The sequence below is a fragment of the Centruroides sculpturatus genome, unplaced genomic scaffold (assembly GCF_000671375.1).
Source record: "Centruroides sculpturatus isolate CEXI.00-Female unplaced genomic scaffold, Cexi_2.0 scaffold963, whole genome shotgun sequence".
Lineage (NCBI taxonomy): Eukaryota > Metazoa > Arthropoda > Arachnida > Scorpiones > Buthidae > Centruroides > Centruroides sculpturatus.
The window spans coordinates 32782-48028 of record NW_019385228.1 but is presented as its reverse complement, the minus strand read 5'-3'; the positions used below and the strand labels follow the sequence as shown (position 1 = coordinate 48028).

Genomic DNA, 15247 nt, shown 5'->3' with positions numbered 1-15247 from the left:
TATTTATTGTTTTATATTTTTTGTGTGCTCTATTTCTTGTGAGAGAGGGAGGGGGCCCGGTAAGAAGAAAATGTCTATGGCCCCAAAGTGGATTAATCCGGCCCTGGCCTGGAGCAGTTTGCTCCAACTGCTCCACGTTAGCTATGCCTCTGCTCCGTCACGTTGCCACACTTTCTTGCTCTGTTCAGTTTTCAAATATGTCATCCATCGAACTTTTGTGGACCGGATGAGATGCCAGCTTCGGCTATCTACGCGTGTGAAGGATCTGGAGCGGCGGCTGCAATATCTGTGGGATTATCTATCACAAGATAGTATATTGTACCTGTATCCTGCATGTCCTACCATATCGCCACTTATATCCAGGAAGTGGAGATCGTAGAAGATATTAAAGGTTTCTTTTAAATTGTATCGTTGTTGCACAAGAAATTCTCTCTTTACCATATATTGTAATTACATATTTCTATCGTCATTACATTTGCACTAATAAAGTTTCGTTCGATTTAATCGCCTCTTTTCTGGTGAGTAAGTTTTTTGTCGATGAGTAAATTAATTGCTCATTAATTAATTAATGAGTAATTAATTTAATTCCTTTAAATTCCGGAACACTCATGAAAGCAGCATGGAACAAGTATCAAACTGCACGGATGATGGTTTGTTTTCTGTCTGACATATCGAGTTTACTGAATTGGCAACGTGTAAAGACGAATAAGATGGCGGCATTTACGGAATATGTTCGGTCTTCTCTAGACAACATCAAAACAGAAGAATGTATGCAAAGAAAGGTGAGAGTAAAATTCAAGTTGTCGTAAGAATATCTTCGATAAATGTGATTGACCTAGATATATTTACGGACATGTTAATGAGTGTTTATACAATTTTTTTAACGAAAAAGAATCAATATCGTGTGATAGTTTCTCGCAATATATATTAGTATACCTTGTACATGATATTACTGTAAATATAAATTGTAACAATTAATAAATCATAAAATGCGATTTTCGAGATATTCATTATTGTCGATGTGAAGTACACTGTCTACCTGTGTTGTATTAGAACCTATTTTACAACTCAAATGATTTGATTAGATTGTAAACAAAGAGACTCGTTAAACTCTAATCAAATCAAAACTCGTTCGCATTTATCATCTAATCGTTGATAAATGCGAATGAAAAATGAATTTATTTGTATCTCTGCTGCACAGTCTCTCATCTCTATTCAGGACTGTTGATAGCATGTGTGCAGCTCGGATTAGACCTGGGGCCGTATTCTGGTCACCGTCTCTGGTCTCTTGTCTCTCACAAGTCTGGTCGCTGGCTAATCATTTGGATTAACCAATCAGCGACCAGATTGTGAGAGACGAGAGACCAGAGACGGTGACCAGAATATGGCCCCAGGCTTCTTTTATTTTGTAGCAGGGCTCCTTTTTTTGATATAATGAAATACGTAGAATGTTTTCTTAATAAATAGTTGTTTTATATTGTTTTTATTTTCTGTTAATTAAATAACATTTGTTTATGATGATGCGAAGTGATATGCATCCCTAAGTTTTCTCCACACTTGGGTAAAATCCTCAGCTCACCATTACTTGGTGGCTCTGTCTCTATTGCATTCTCACTGGTTCAACGATCTTATTACAAATATAATTAATTATTGGTAGTCTGGTCTGACAGTAAAGACTGATGAAGAAGTTGACTCTGCTTTTTGATTTAGCATCTTTCAATGAGATAATCAAATGCTTAAGAATATATGTGGAGAAAGCCAAATTTATGTAAATATAAAATGATCTTGGGTGAAATGTCAAGAAATTGAAATTTCTGTAAATCTCTGAATGATAAGAAGGTCGAAATTTTTCTTGAATTTTATATTTATAAATGTTATATTTGTTACCAAATCTGAAAATTTATAGAATGTTTATCTTTTATATTGAAGAAATTAATTTTTTTTCAAATTGCATACTATTTAAATATCAATGTTTGTGCTGTTTCACTCCAAAATTATAAACAATTTGTAATTTACTTTACTGAAATGTTTGCAACAATGTAAAAATCAGTTGTTTCTATCATTTCTAAGAAATTACAAAGTGTAATTTTGGAATCAATGCAATTTGACAGTCTTGCACAAAGAAAATTAAATTTAACACGTTTTGGTTAGATTGCAATGGTTTCCAACTTGATTTAATCGTGGAACCCTTTTGATCTTGATAAAATATTTACAAAGAATCTATTACATAATTTGATTTTTTGATTGGTAAATACAATGGATTTTAATTTCCACAAATGCAAGTTATGCAGTCTGTGATGGTTCTCACTTCTTGACAGGATGTCTGTTCTATGAGTATTAATGAATATTAATAATTTTTGTAATTTTATTTAAATGAACTTTTGCATACATATTTTAAACTAATGACAACTCAAATACTAATTCTATTGCAAAACTTCAAACCTTATCAGTGGAACTCTGGAGTTCCATTGAGTAAATTAGGAGCCAGTGTTTGATTAATATAATTTACTGAAATTGTGATTTAAAATTTGTTATTAATTTAAAAGATGATTAAAAATTTTAACTTTTCAAATATTTTTAAACTAACTTGATAAAATCAAATTGCAGGAGTTAAGATTATATAAAAAGTAATGATTTTGTAAATGAATTTTGAAAATAAGAACAAAGTATAAAAATTGATTTTGTTAAAGTTATGTTTTGAAAAAAATCCTAATCATATACACACAAAATAAATATATACAGTATTTATTATAAATTTTAAATTTAACTGGAGAATGACAGTATTCAAATAATACAAGTGAAAGAAATTCATGTAATTAATTAAAGTTTAAATGGCTAATGGATTCAGTTTGATTTCTATATGTGACTTCTTATTTTCAAATTAAAACAATAAAAAATTGTTTTAATTTTATAAACCAGAAAGTCTATAAATATGTATAAAAATTTTATCATTTTTTATTTATTTTATATAAATTTTGAATTTTTCAGATAATTCTCTTGCAAACTCTTCATGATAGATTGAAAGGAAATAGTTTACAGGAATATAATATATTTATTGAAGAAAAGAAATTGTATTATGACTTGATGATATTTTTAACTGATTCTGGACTTGTGAAGAAAAGTTTTGAGAATGAATTGGGTAGAGGTATGTAATATACTATTATTTTATATCATGAATGTTTTGAAAATGTTACTTGAAACATTGTAAAAACTTAATTTTATAATATATTCAATAAAAATAAATTATTAAATTTATTGAATGAACTGATGTGTTCGATCACTTTCAGTGACCATCATCAAATTACGGCTTAATTAAACACTTAAATTTAAAATAAATTATTTATAGCAAAAACAAAAAAGCTGGCAGTGTTGCTAGACTTTCCTGGCATTCTTTATTTGTTTTCATCCCTAATAATTGTTACCATTACTTTTTAAGTTTTTAGATTAATTGATTCAGAAGATATTAAAAGAGTGGAAGCCATATTTTCTGAACCAATGATCCAATTATCCTGAGAATTTCTAGAAACATTTTTCCCAACACACAAACCTCCCTGCATAATTTTAGAAAGTTTTGACTAAAGACACAGTGATTATTAAGGTTCAGAGTGAATGAAAAATTTTGCCCATCGCACGCATACACACGCACACGCACGCACACACACACCCACACTAAATACAGTAGAACCTCGATTACCCGGACTAATTGAGGATGAAGGTAGTCTGGATAAGGAAAAATCCGGATAATCGAAACAGATACTTTGTCTTTTAATGATAATACAACACGTTTTCTTCTCGATGACATATCGGTAATATTAAAAGTAAATACTGTATTTAAATTGTGATAAAATTTTCAAGAAACAAACGTTCGTATTGAATTTGGACTACTACTGACCAACGCTAACAGACTACCTATTGTTTAAAAGGCCCTCTGGTGGCGCAAGAAGACGGATTTTATAAAATAAAAAGCAGTTGAAACTGCATTTTTATGAATAAAAATTTGACAAACTATTTATCGTTTTATGACGAGTAAAATTTTTTCGTCGCGTTCGCGGCTTTTAAGTAATGCATAAACCTTCGAGGCGCGAGGCCCTTCGGACCGCGAGGCATAGGCGGTGGCCCACGTCGTCCATGCCTTACGCCGCCCTTGGTCATAGAAATGATGTAATTTGAATATAAATTATTTATAAATACGTATGTCAAGTTATATTTTTATTACTACGTAAAGTATATTTAAGAGTTTACGACCACTGTGATGGGTGAGACGTTGTTGAAAAAAAAAAGTTATGCATTCCATCACGTACATAAAGAGTGTCGTAATTCGCCAAGTGCAAATCAGCAAATTCGTAAAATTTTTGTTTATTTTGAACAATCCGGATAATCGAAAATCCGGATAATGGCGGTCCAGATAATGGAGGTTCTACTGTAACATCAAATGTGTTCATTTCTCAATGTTTCAAGGTCTTTGAGTTCAGAAATTAAAATTCTGGGGTCATTTTTTTACTGATTGTCATACTTTTGCTGTGTTATATAACAACTGGGGAAGAAAAAATTAAATAGAAATAAATGAATAATAAATTCTATTTTCTATTAACCTTTCTGCTTTTATTAGTGTAGTTCATTTTCTAAGTTTGACATGTTTCATCAAAACCATTTTAATACAATAAAATCCATACTTATGTTATTAGGATGAGATATAAAATTATTTTAAAAAATTTACAAGACTATTTTGCTTCTTTAGATTATTATTTCATTTCTTTTTAACTGTAACATTGCTTCAAATTTGTTTTTGAAGTAACATTCTAAGCTTTGAAAACATACATAAACAATTTACATTTAACTCTATAATGTAAATTTGAGGATTTTATTACATTAGTTTAATTGCATATGTATGTTTTATTTATTCTTACAATTTGTTATAAAAATATTTTTGTATTAATTAATAGTAATTAATTGTGTTTTTTGACAGATTATACAGAAACTGATTTTATTGGTCTTCCTGAAATCGCTGAATATTCTTTGTCTTGTATTCACATTTTATTACCCTTTCTTCAGTATTTTGAATCTGAATATGAAATTTATAAGTCAATTATTAAATCAATTTTAATTTTATGTGCAACTCATTGTGATCATTATCCTTGGTCTTCTAAAATCTGTGTTAATAAAACTAAAGGTAAGTTTAGTACTTTTAATTTAAAAATTGATTCTAGAATAAAATTATTAAAAATACAAGAATCATGCAGTAGAACAGTGAATATTTAATGATAAATATAAATGTAAAAAATTAACAAAAAAATTATTTTTATATCTATCATTTATACAAATATTCCAAAGTAGTGTTTTATTATTATATGCTTTTATGTTTAGATTTTATTTATTGAATATAAAATATTTATCTGTTTTGAATTATTTTGTACTTTAATTAGTTTTTATACTTACATTTAAGATTTATTTGTGAAAAAATGATAAATGATAATGTACCAAAAAAAACAACAAAATATAAATTTTTTTAATATAATAAATATTAATTTGTTAATGTAGTAAGTATACACATATATGTTACATTTATTTTTCAGATATTTTATCTTCTCTTTTAAATGTAACACGTTTTAAAACTATAGAATTGCTATTACAAGGAAGAAAATCAAGTGAAAATCTTATTAATTCAATACTTCTAGCAATCAAGCCACATTTGATGAAAAATAATTGNAGAGCTATTTTGTATTTTACTTTGACTCGGTTCTCAGTCCTCTGAGTACCTACAAGTCTGGTTTTTTTATGCGCGCATGATTTGGGCACTTAATACTCTGTGCCAAATTGCAACTCCTGACATGTACTCCTTCATACCTCTAAGCTGGTAACACAGCAGGCAGTACGATTTTATAGACAAGACATAGTCTTGTTGACAATTAATATTTTAATGTAATATTGTTATTGTACAACAACTTTTGTTAGACATTTAATAAAACAAATTTCAATTTTTTAAATTTATAAAACAAACCGTTCAAACTTTTCTAGAAAAAACTAAAATTTATTGTTGTGTATTAAATATTTTTTATTAATTATTAATAAAATTTTAAGATTTGTTCTAGTTTTTCACGTTATTTAGTTTTGTTTTATTTATTGTTTTATATTTTTTGTGTGCTCTATTTCTTGTGAGAGAGGGAGGGGGCCGGTAAGAAGAAAATGTCTATGGCCCCAAAGTGGATTAATCCGGCCCTGGCCTGGAGCAGTTTGCTCCAACTGCTCCACGCTAGCTATGCCTCTGCTCCGTCACGTTGCCACACTTTCTTGCTCTGTTCAGTTTTCAAATATGTCATCCATCGAACTTTTGTGGACCGGATGAGATGCCAGCTTCGGCTATCTACGCGTGTGAAGGATCTGGAGCGGCGGCTGCAATATCTGTGGGATTATCTATCACAAGATAGTATATTGTACCTGTATCCTGCATGTCCTACCATATCGCCACTTATATCCAGGAAGTGGAGATCGTAGAAGATATTAAAGGTTTCTTTTAAATTGTATCGTTGTTGCACAAGAAATTCTCTCTTTACCATATATTGTAATTACATATTTCTATCGTCATTACATTTGCACTAATAAAGTTTCGTTCGATTTAATCGCCTCTTTTCTGGTGAGTAAGTTTTTTGTCGATGAGTAAATTAATTGCTCATTAATTAATTAATGAGTAATTAATTTAATTCCTTTAAATTCCGGAACACTCATGAAAGCAGCATGGAACAAGTATCAAACTGCACGGATGATGGTTTGTTTTCTGTCTGACATATCGAGTTTACTGAATTGGCAACGTGTAAAGACGAATAAGATGGCGGCATTTACGGAATATGTTCGGTCTTCTCTAGACAACATCAAAACAGAAGAATGTATGCAAAGAAAGGTGAGAGTAAAATTCAAGTTGTCATAAGAATATCTTCGATAAATGTGATTGACCTAGATATATTTACGGACATGTTAATGAGTGTTTATACAATTTTTTTAACGAAAAAGAATCAATATCGTGTGATAGTTTCTCGCAATATATATTAGTATACCTTGTACATGATATTACTGTAAATATAAATTGTAACAATTAATAAATCATAAAATGCGATTTTCGAGATATTCATTATTGTCGATGTGAAGTACACTGTCTACCTGTGTTGTATTAGAACCTATTTTACAACTCAAATGATTTGATTAGATTGTAAACAAAGAGACTCGTTAAACTCTAATCAAATCAAAACTCGTTCGCATTTATCATCTAATCGTTGATAAATGCGAATGAAAAATGAATTTATTTGTATCTCTGCTGCACAGTCTCTCATCTCTATTCAGGACTGTTGATAGCATGTGTGCAGCTCGGATTAGACCTGGGGCCGTATTCTGGTCACCGTCTCTGGTCTCTTGTCTCTCACAAGTCTGGTCGCTGGCTAATCATTTGGATTAACCAATCAGCGACCAGATTGTGAGAGACGAGAGACCAGAGACGGTGACCAGAATATGGCCCCTGGCTTCTTTTATTTTGTAGCAGGGCTCCTTTTTTTGATATAATGAAATACGTAGAATGTTTTCTTAATAAATAGTTGTTTTATATTGTTTTTATTTTCTGTTAATTAAATAACATTTGTTTATGATGATGCGAAGTGATATGCATCCCTAAGTTTTCTCCACACTTGGGTAAAATCCTCAGCTCACCATTACTTGGTGGCTCTGTCTCTATTGCATTCTCACTGGTTCAACGATCTTATTACAAATATAATTAATTATTGGTAGTCTGGTCTGACAGTAAAGACTGATGAAGAAGTTGACTCTGCTTTTTGATTTAGCATCTTTCAATGAGATAATCAAATGCTTAAGAATATATGTGGAGAAAGCCAAATTTATGTAAATATAAAATGATCTTGGGTGAAATGTCAAGAAATTGAAATTTCTGTAAATCTCTGAATGATAAGAAGGTCGAAATTTTTCTTGAATTTTATATTTATAAATGTTATATTTGTTACCAAATCTGAAAATTTATAGAATGTTTATCTTTTATATTGAAGAAATTAATTTTTTTTCAAATTGCATACTATTTAAATATCAATGTTTGTGCTGTTTCACTCCAAAATTATAAACAATTTGTAATTTACTTTACTGAAATGTTTGCAACAATGTAAAAATCAGTTGTTTCTATCATTTCTAAGAAATTACAAAGTGTAATTTTGGAATCAATGCAATTTGACAGTCTTGCACAAAGAAAATTAAATTTAACACGTTTTGGTTAGATTGCAATGGTTTCCAACTTGATTTAATCGTGGAACCCTTTTGATCTTGATAAAATATTTACAAAGAATCTATTACATAATTTGATTTTTTGATTGGTAAATACAATGGATTTTAATTTCCACAAATGCAAGTTATGCAGTCTGTGATGGTTCTCACTTCTTGACAGGATGTCTGTTCTATGAGTATTAATGAATATTAATAATTTTTGTAATTTTATTTAAATGAACTTTTGCATACATATTTTAAACTAATGACAACTCAAATACTAATTCTATTGCAAAACTTCAAACCTTATCAGTGGAACTCTGGAGTTCCATTGAGTAAATTAGGAGCCAGTGTTTGATTAATATAATTTACTGAAATTGTGATTTAAAATTTGTTATTAATTTAAAAGATGATTAAAAATTTTAACTTTTCAAATATTTTTAAACTAACTTGATAAAATCAAATTGCAGGAGTTAAGATTATATAAAAAGTAATGATTTTGTAAATGAATTTTGAAAATAAGAACAAAGTATAAAAATTGATTTTGTTAAAGTTATGTTTTGAAAAAAATCCTAATCATATACACACAAAATAAATATATACAGTATTTATTATAAATTTTAAATTTAACTGGAGAATGACAGTATTCAAATAATACAAGTGAAAGAAATTCATGTAATTAATTAAAGTTTAAATGGCTAATGGATTCAGTTTGATTTCTATATGTGACTTCTTATTTTCAAATTAAAACAATAAAAAATTGTTTTAATTTTATAAACCAGAAAGTCTATAAATATGTATAAAAATTTTATCATTTTTTATTTATTTTATATAAATTTTGAATTTTTCAGATAATTCTCTTGCAAACTCTTCATGATAGATTGAAAGGAAATAGTTTACAGGAATATAATATATTTATTGAAGAAAAGAAATTGTATTATGACTTGATGATATTTTTAACTGATTCTGGACTTGTGAAGAAAAGTTTTGAGAATGAATTGGGTAGAGGTATGTAATATACTATTATTTTATATCATGAATGTTTTGAAAATGTTACTTGAAACATTGTAAAAACTTAATTTTATAATATATTCAATAAAAATAAATTATTAAATTTATTGAATGAACTGATGTGTTCGATCACTTTCAGTGACCATCATCAAATTACGGCTTAATTAAACACTTAAATTTAAAATAAATTATTTATAGCAAAAACAAAAAAGCTGGCAGTGTTGCTAGACTTTCCTGGCATTCTTTATTTGTTTTCATCCCTAATAATTGTTACCATTACTTTTTAAGTTTTTAGATTAATTGATTCAGAAGATATTAAAAGAGTGGAAGCCATATTTTCTGAACCAATGATCCAATTATCCTGAGAATTTCTAGAAACATTTTTCCCAACACACAAACCTCCCTGCATAATTTTAGAAAGTTTTGACTAAAGACACAGTGATTATTAAGGTTCAGAGTGAATGAAAAATTTTGCCCATCGCACGCATACACACGCACACGCACGCACACACACACCCACACTAAATACAGTAGAACCTCGATTACCCGGACTAATTGAGGATGAAGGTAGTCTGGATAAGGAAAAATCCGGATAATCGAAACAGATACTTTGTCTTTTAATGATAATACAACACGTTTTCTTCTCGATGACATATCGGTAATATTAAAAGTAAATACTGTATTTAAATTGTGATAAAATTTTCAAGAAACAAACGTTCGTATTGAATTTGGACTACTACTGACCAACGCTAACAGACTACCTATTGTTTAAAAGGCCCTCTGGTGGCGCAAGAAGACGGATTTTATAAAATAAAAAGCAGTTGAAACTGCATTTTTATGAATAAAAATTTGACAAACTATTTATCGTTTTATGACGAGTAAAATTTTTTCGTCGCGTTCGCGGCTTTTAAGTAATGCATAAACCTTCGAGGCGCGAGGCCCTTCGGACCGCGAGGCATAGGCGGTGGCCCACGTCGTCCATGCCTTACGCCGCCCTTGGTCATAGAAATGATGTAATTTGAATATAAATTATTTATAAATACGTATGTCAAGTTATATTTTTATTACTACGTAAAGTATATTTAAGAGTTTACGACCACTGTGATGGGTGAGACGTTGTTGAAAAAAAAAAGTTATGCATTCCATCACGTACATAAAGAGTGTCGTAATTCGCCAAGTGCAAATCAGCAAATTCGTAAAATTTTTGTTTATTTTGAACAATCCGGATAATCGAAAATCCGGATAATGGCGGTCCAGATAATGGAGGTTCTACTGTAACATCAAATGTGTTCATTTCTCAATGTTTCAAGGTCTTTGAGTTCAGAAATTAAAATTCTGGGGTCATTTTTTTACTGATTGTCATACTTTTGCTGTGTTATATAACAACTGGGGAAGAAAAAATTAAATAGAAATAAATGAATAATAAATTCTATTTTCTATTAACCTTTCTGCTTTTATTAGTGTAGTTCATTTTCTAAGTTTGACATGTTTCATCAAAACCATTTTAATACAATAAAATCCATACTTATGTTATTAGGATGAGATATAAAATTATTTTAAAAAATTTACAAGACTATTTTGCTTCTTTAGATTATTATTTCATTTCTTTTTAACTGTAACATTGCTTCAAATTTGTTTTTGAAGTAACATTCTAAGCTTTGAAAGCATACATAAACAATTTACATTTAACTCTATAATGTAAATTTGAGGATTTTATTACATTAGTTTAATTGCATATGTATGTTTTATTTATTCTTACAATTTGTTATAAAAATATTTTTGTATTAATTAATAGTAATTAATTGTGTTTTTTGACAGATTATACAGAAACTGATTTTATTGGTCTTCCTGAAATCGCTGAATATTCTTTGTCTTGTATTCACATTTTATTACCCTTTCTTCAGTATTTTGAATCTGAATATGAAATTTATAAGTCAATTATTAAATCAATTTTAATTTTATGTGCAACTCATTGTGATCATTATCCTTGGTCTTCTAAAATCTGTGTTAATAAAACTAAAGGTAAGTTTAGTACTTTTAATTTAAAAATTGATTCTAGAATAAAATTATTAAAAATACAAGAATCATGAAGTAGAACAGTGAATATTTAATGATAAATATAAATGTAAAAAATTAACAAAAAAATTATTTTTATATCTATCATTTATACAAATATTCCAAAGTAGTGTTTTATTATTATATGCTTTTATGTTTAGATTTTATTTATTGAATATAAAATATTTATCTGTTTTGAATTATTTTGTACTTTAATTAGTTTTTATACTTACATTTAAGATTTATTTGTGAAAAAATGATAAATGATAATGTACCAAAAAAAACAACAAAATATAAATTTTTTTAATATAATAAATATTAATTTGTTAATGTAGTAAGTATACACATATATGTTACATTTATTTTTCAGATATTTTATCTTCTCTTTTAAATGTAACACGTTTTAAAACTATAGAATTGCTATTACAAGGAAGAAAATCAAGTGAAAATCTTATTAATTCAATACTTCTAGCAATCAAGCCACATTTGATGAAAAATAATTGGTATAAAAATCCTAGTAATCGATTTATATTCAAATGGTTTCTTCTTCATATAAAGGTAATTAAGATTGATTAAGGCTATGTTTTGCTATAGAGAATAAAACTTTTATTAATTCAAAATACATTTTAAATTTTACAACTTTGATATAAAAAATGATGATATAAGATAGAAGTCAGCAACACGGTGCCCGAGGATGCCAAGGCATGGCACCCTTGGTGAGATTTTTATGTGCCCTCACTATATTACACGCATACTGAGCCCAATAATCATATTGCCCATTTCTAAGACAATATAATCATGCAAGTGCAGCATCAGAAAATAGCAATCAAGATCATATACAAATGCACTTGTGTACTTAGCATGTAGGAAGATTCTTGCTACTGGTACATTTGGTAGTATGTTATCGTTCTGCAGACAAACTTCACGTATTTTGAGTATTAGTGACCGTATTACACAAGATAGTCGTGCTTCTTACTACCAAATACTTATCGTACTGGTTAAACAAATTTTATATATAACACATTATGAATAATTGTAAAAGAAAAATAATTTTTTGTTTTAATGATGACTGGGAAGAACAGTTTTGTCTTCTTGAATTCAAAGGCAAATGTATCTGCTTCCTGTGCAATAATAGTGTGGCAATTCCCAAGAAAAGTAACATCAAAAAACATTTCAAAACTGTTCATTCAAATTTTGATGCTTACTATTCTGTGTGCTCTGAAATAAAAAAAAAGATATCTTCTTTAAAATCAGCTATTACCAAACAACAAAGCATTTTGCTAAATCTTTGGAACAGTATAAAGCTGCAACAATTGCATCATTTAAAATCTCACATTTATTAGCTAAGAAGAAAAAACTATATACAGATGGGCTGTGCCATAACTAGCCATTCCTATGCCCTGTGCAAGAATTTGCATTTTGGCCCCTTAATTAGTTAGGTTTGGGAAAATTATAAAACAAATACATGCATTTTGGGGCCCCCTTTCAAGTGGGCCCTGTGCGGGTGCACCTGTTGCCTCCTTAGTTACAGCACTGGGGATTTAATAAAACAAGCCATGTTAGAAGCTTCTGACTTGTTATTTGAAGGATTTAAAAATAAATCAGAAATAGTTTCGGCTATAAATACTTTACAATTGTCTGCCAGAACAGTAACCAGAAGAATTGAAGCAATTTCAGATGACTTAGAAACACAGTTATGAAATGATATGAAAAAATGCATTTTCTTTTTGCTACAGTTGGATGAATCAGCAGACATAGTAGACATAACTCAGTTAATGGTTTGCGTAAAAATGGTGTTTGATGATTTTTCTACAAAAGAAAAATTCCTTAAAATCTTCCACTAAAGGGGCATACTCGAGGCGAAGATATATTTTTCCACATTTAAAAATTTTGCAATGACTAATAAATTACCACTTCAGAAGTTAACTTCCATTACTACAGATGGTGCACATTTGATGACTGGTAAGAACATTGGATTTATGGCTTTATGCAGACAAGATTCTTCATTTCCATTGTCTTATACATCAGGAAGCATTATGCATGAAAACTATTGGTTTTAATGATTTAATGTCACTTATAATAAAAATTATTAATTCTATAAGATCATGAGAAATGCAACACAGATTATTTAAATTACTTTTGGAAGAGGAAAATAAGAAGTGTAATGACCTTCTTTTACATACTGATGTGAGATGGCTCAGCAGGGATAAAATACTTGAAAGATTTATCAACTTTTTGCCACAAATAAAAGAATTTCTTTCATGAAGAGATGAATATTATGAGCAATTAGAAAACAGTGATTGGTTGATAAATTTGGGATTTTTAACTGATGTTTCGGCCAAGTTAAATGAATTAAACATAAAATATAAATTTTCGTCTACAAGTATGTATCTTCTAATATCAGGACTTATTATACTGGCTTTACAGATAATGCTACAATTGATATTAGAAGATATGTACTTGTAGACGAAAATTTATATTTTAGTAAGAAAAGGACATTGAGGCATTTTAATTAAAGAATTAAACATAACTTTGCAAGGAAAAAAATCAGCATATTGCTGATATGATTAGTGCAGTAAATGTGTTTAAAACGAAATTACATTTAATAAAAAATTTGTTAATGCATTTTTCAAATATGAAATGTATTATTGAAAGTTTGGTTAAAAAACATTTAATGCTACATCATATATAAAAATTATGAGAATCTTCATAAGAATTTTCTTCCCAAAATTAGAATCTGTTGTAATATCTTTTGTTAATCCATTTTTTAACATGTCTTTCTGATAATTCATCTGCTGCAATTGGCAAATATTTTGAGCTTAGTAATACGGATGAAATAGAATTAGAAATAATAAATCTGCAAAATGATATTGTTTTAAAAGCACATTGTAATGATAAAATTAGCATGTTTTGGAATTTAGTTCATAGAGATAAATATTCTATTTTAAGAAGATGTGCACTAATAATTTGTTCATATTTTGCAACTACGTATAATTGCAAATGTATCTTTTCAAATATAATGTATCTAAAAACAAAATATTGATCAAAACTCGCAGATTCTAATTTAGATAACTGTTTATGAACATGTAATTCTAATTACACTCCCAATTATAACAAATTGGCAGAAGATTTGAAATGTCAGGTGTCACACTGATTTGGATATTTGTATTTGTCATTGTTTGTTTTGCATTTATAATTTAAGTAAATTTAATTATATTTCTTGAAATAAAACTTTTAATACAATAGAGCATCGATTATCCAACTCAATTGGGGACTGGGATTGGTCAGATAACTGGAAAAATGGATAACCGAAAAGTATGAAAAAATACATTATTAGTATAGTATATTATTATATTAGTTTATCCCATGTAATTAGTATATCGCTATTAACCTACTTCGCGTTGAATGTTCATCGATGTTAAGCCTAACAAATTTTTTAAAAAATAATAATCGTCGCTATTGTATATCATCATCATCATCATCATCAAATAATCTTTATTACTTACCCTGATACCGCTTGGCATAATCAGGTAAGAAAATACAGAAATAATTACATTGATGTTACATGCAGATAACAATTGCAAAATAATCTGAAAACAAATGTTGGGAAAGAAGTAAAGAAAAAAGAAAATAATGAATAAAAAATAAAAAAAAACAAACAAGCAAAAAAATGAAAATAATAAAGTAAGTAGATGCCATTAACAGTAAGTGAGCTAAAGTAGATAAATATGCATGTATACATTGACACAGCTGCATTACCTTACACATTTAAGTGTTATCACAGTTCATGCTAGGGTAAAAAATGAAGATGTATATAAACATGCCGCATAATAGATGTTAAAACACCACAGGTTAACATATACCATTACAGGTGAAGGAACACAATAACTTCATTGAATACGTTGGATAGTCTTTAGCCTTTGCAGAATAT

The 15247-nt window shown here is 28.8% G+C and overlaps 1 protein-coding gene across 6 annotated transcripts in view; it reads left to right on the top strand.

Moving 5' to 3' along the window:
- LOC111636440 (TELO2-interacting protein 2-like) overlaps positions 1 to 15247 on the top strand; it is a 46482-nt gene continuing 31235 nt past the window's right edge. Inside the window, exons 1-6 of one of the 6 annotated variants that reach the window (XM_023381690.1) lie at positions 1 to 518; positions 619 to 782; positions 2989 to 3145; positions 4967 to 5170; positions 5574 to 5687; positions 11801 to 11874. In XM_023381690.1, the coding sequence (XP_023237458.1) occupies positions 645 to 782; positions 2989 to 3145; positions 4967 to 5170; positions 5574 to 5687; positions 11801 to 11874 (687 nt within the window). In that variant the 5' untranslated portion in view covers positions 1 to 518; positions 619 to 644. Of the gene's footprint in view, positions 783 to 2988; positions 3146 to 4966; positions 5171 to 5573; positions 5688 to 6202; positions 6896 to 9101; positions 9259 to 11079; positions 11284 to 11686; positions 11875 to 15247 lie in introns of those variants that run through there. The other 5 variants (XM_023381692.1, XM_023381687.1, XM_023381688.1 and 2 more) reach the window with 5 other exon arrangements.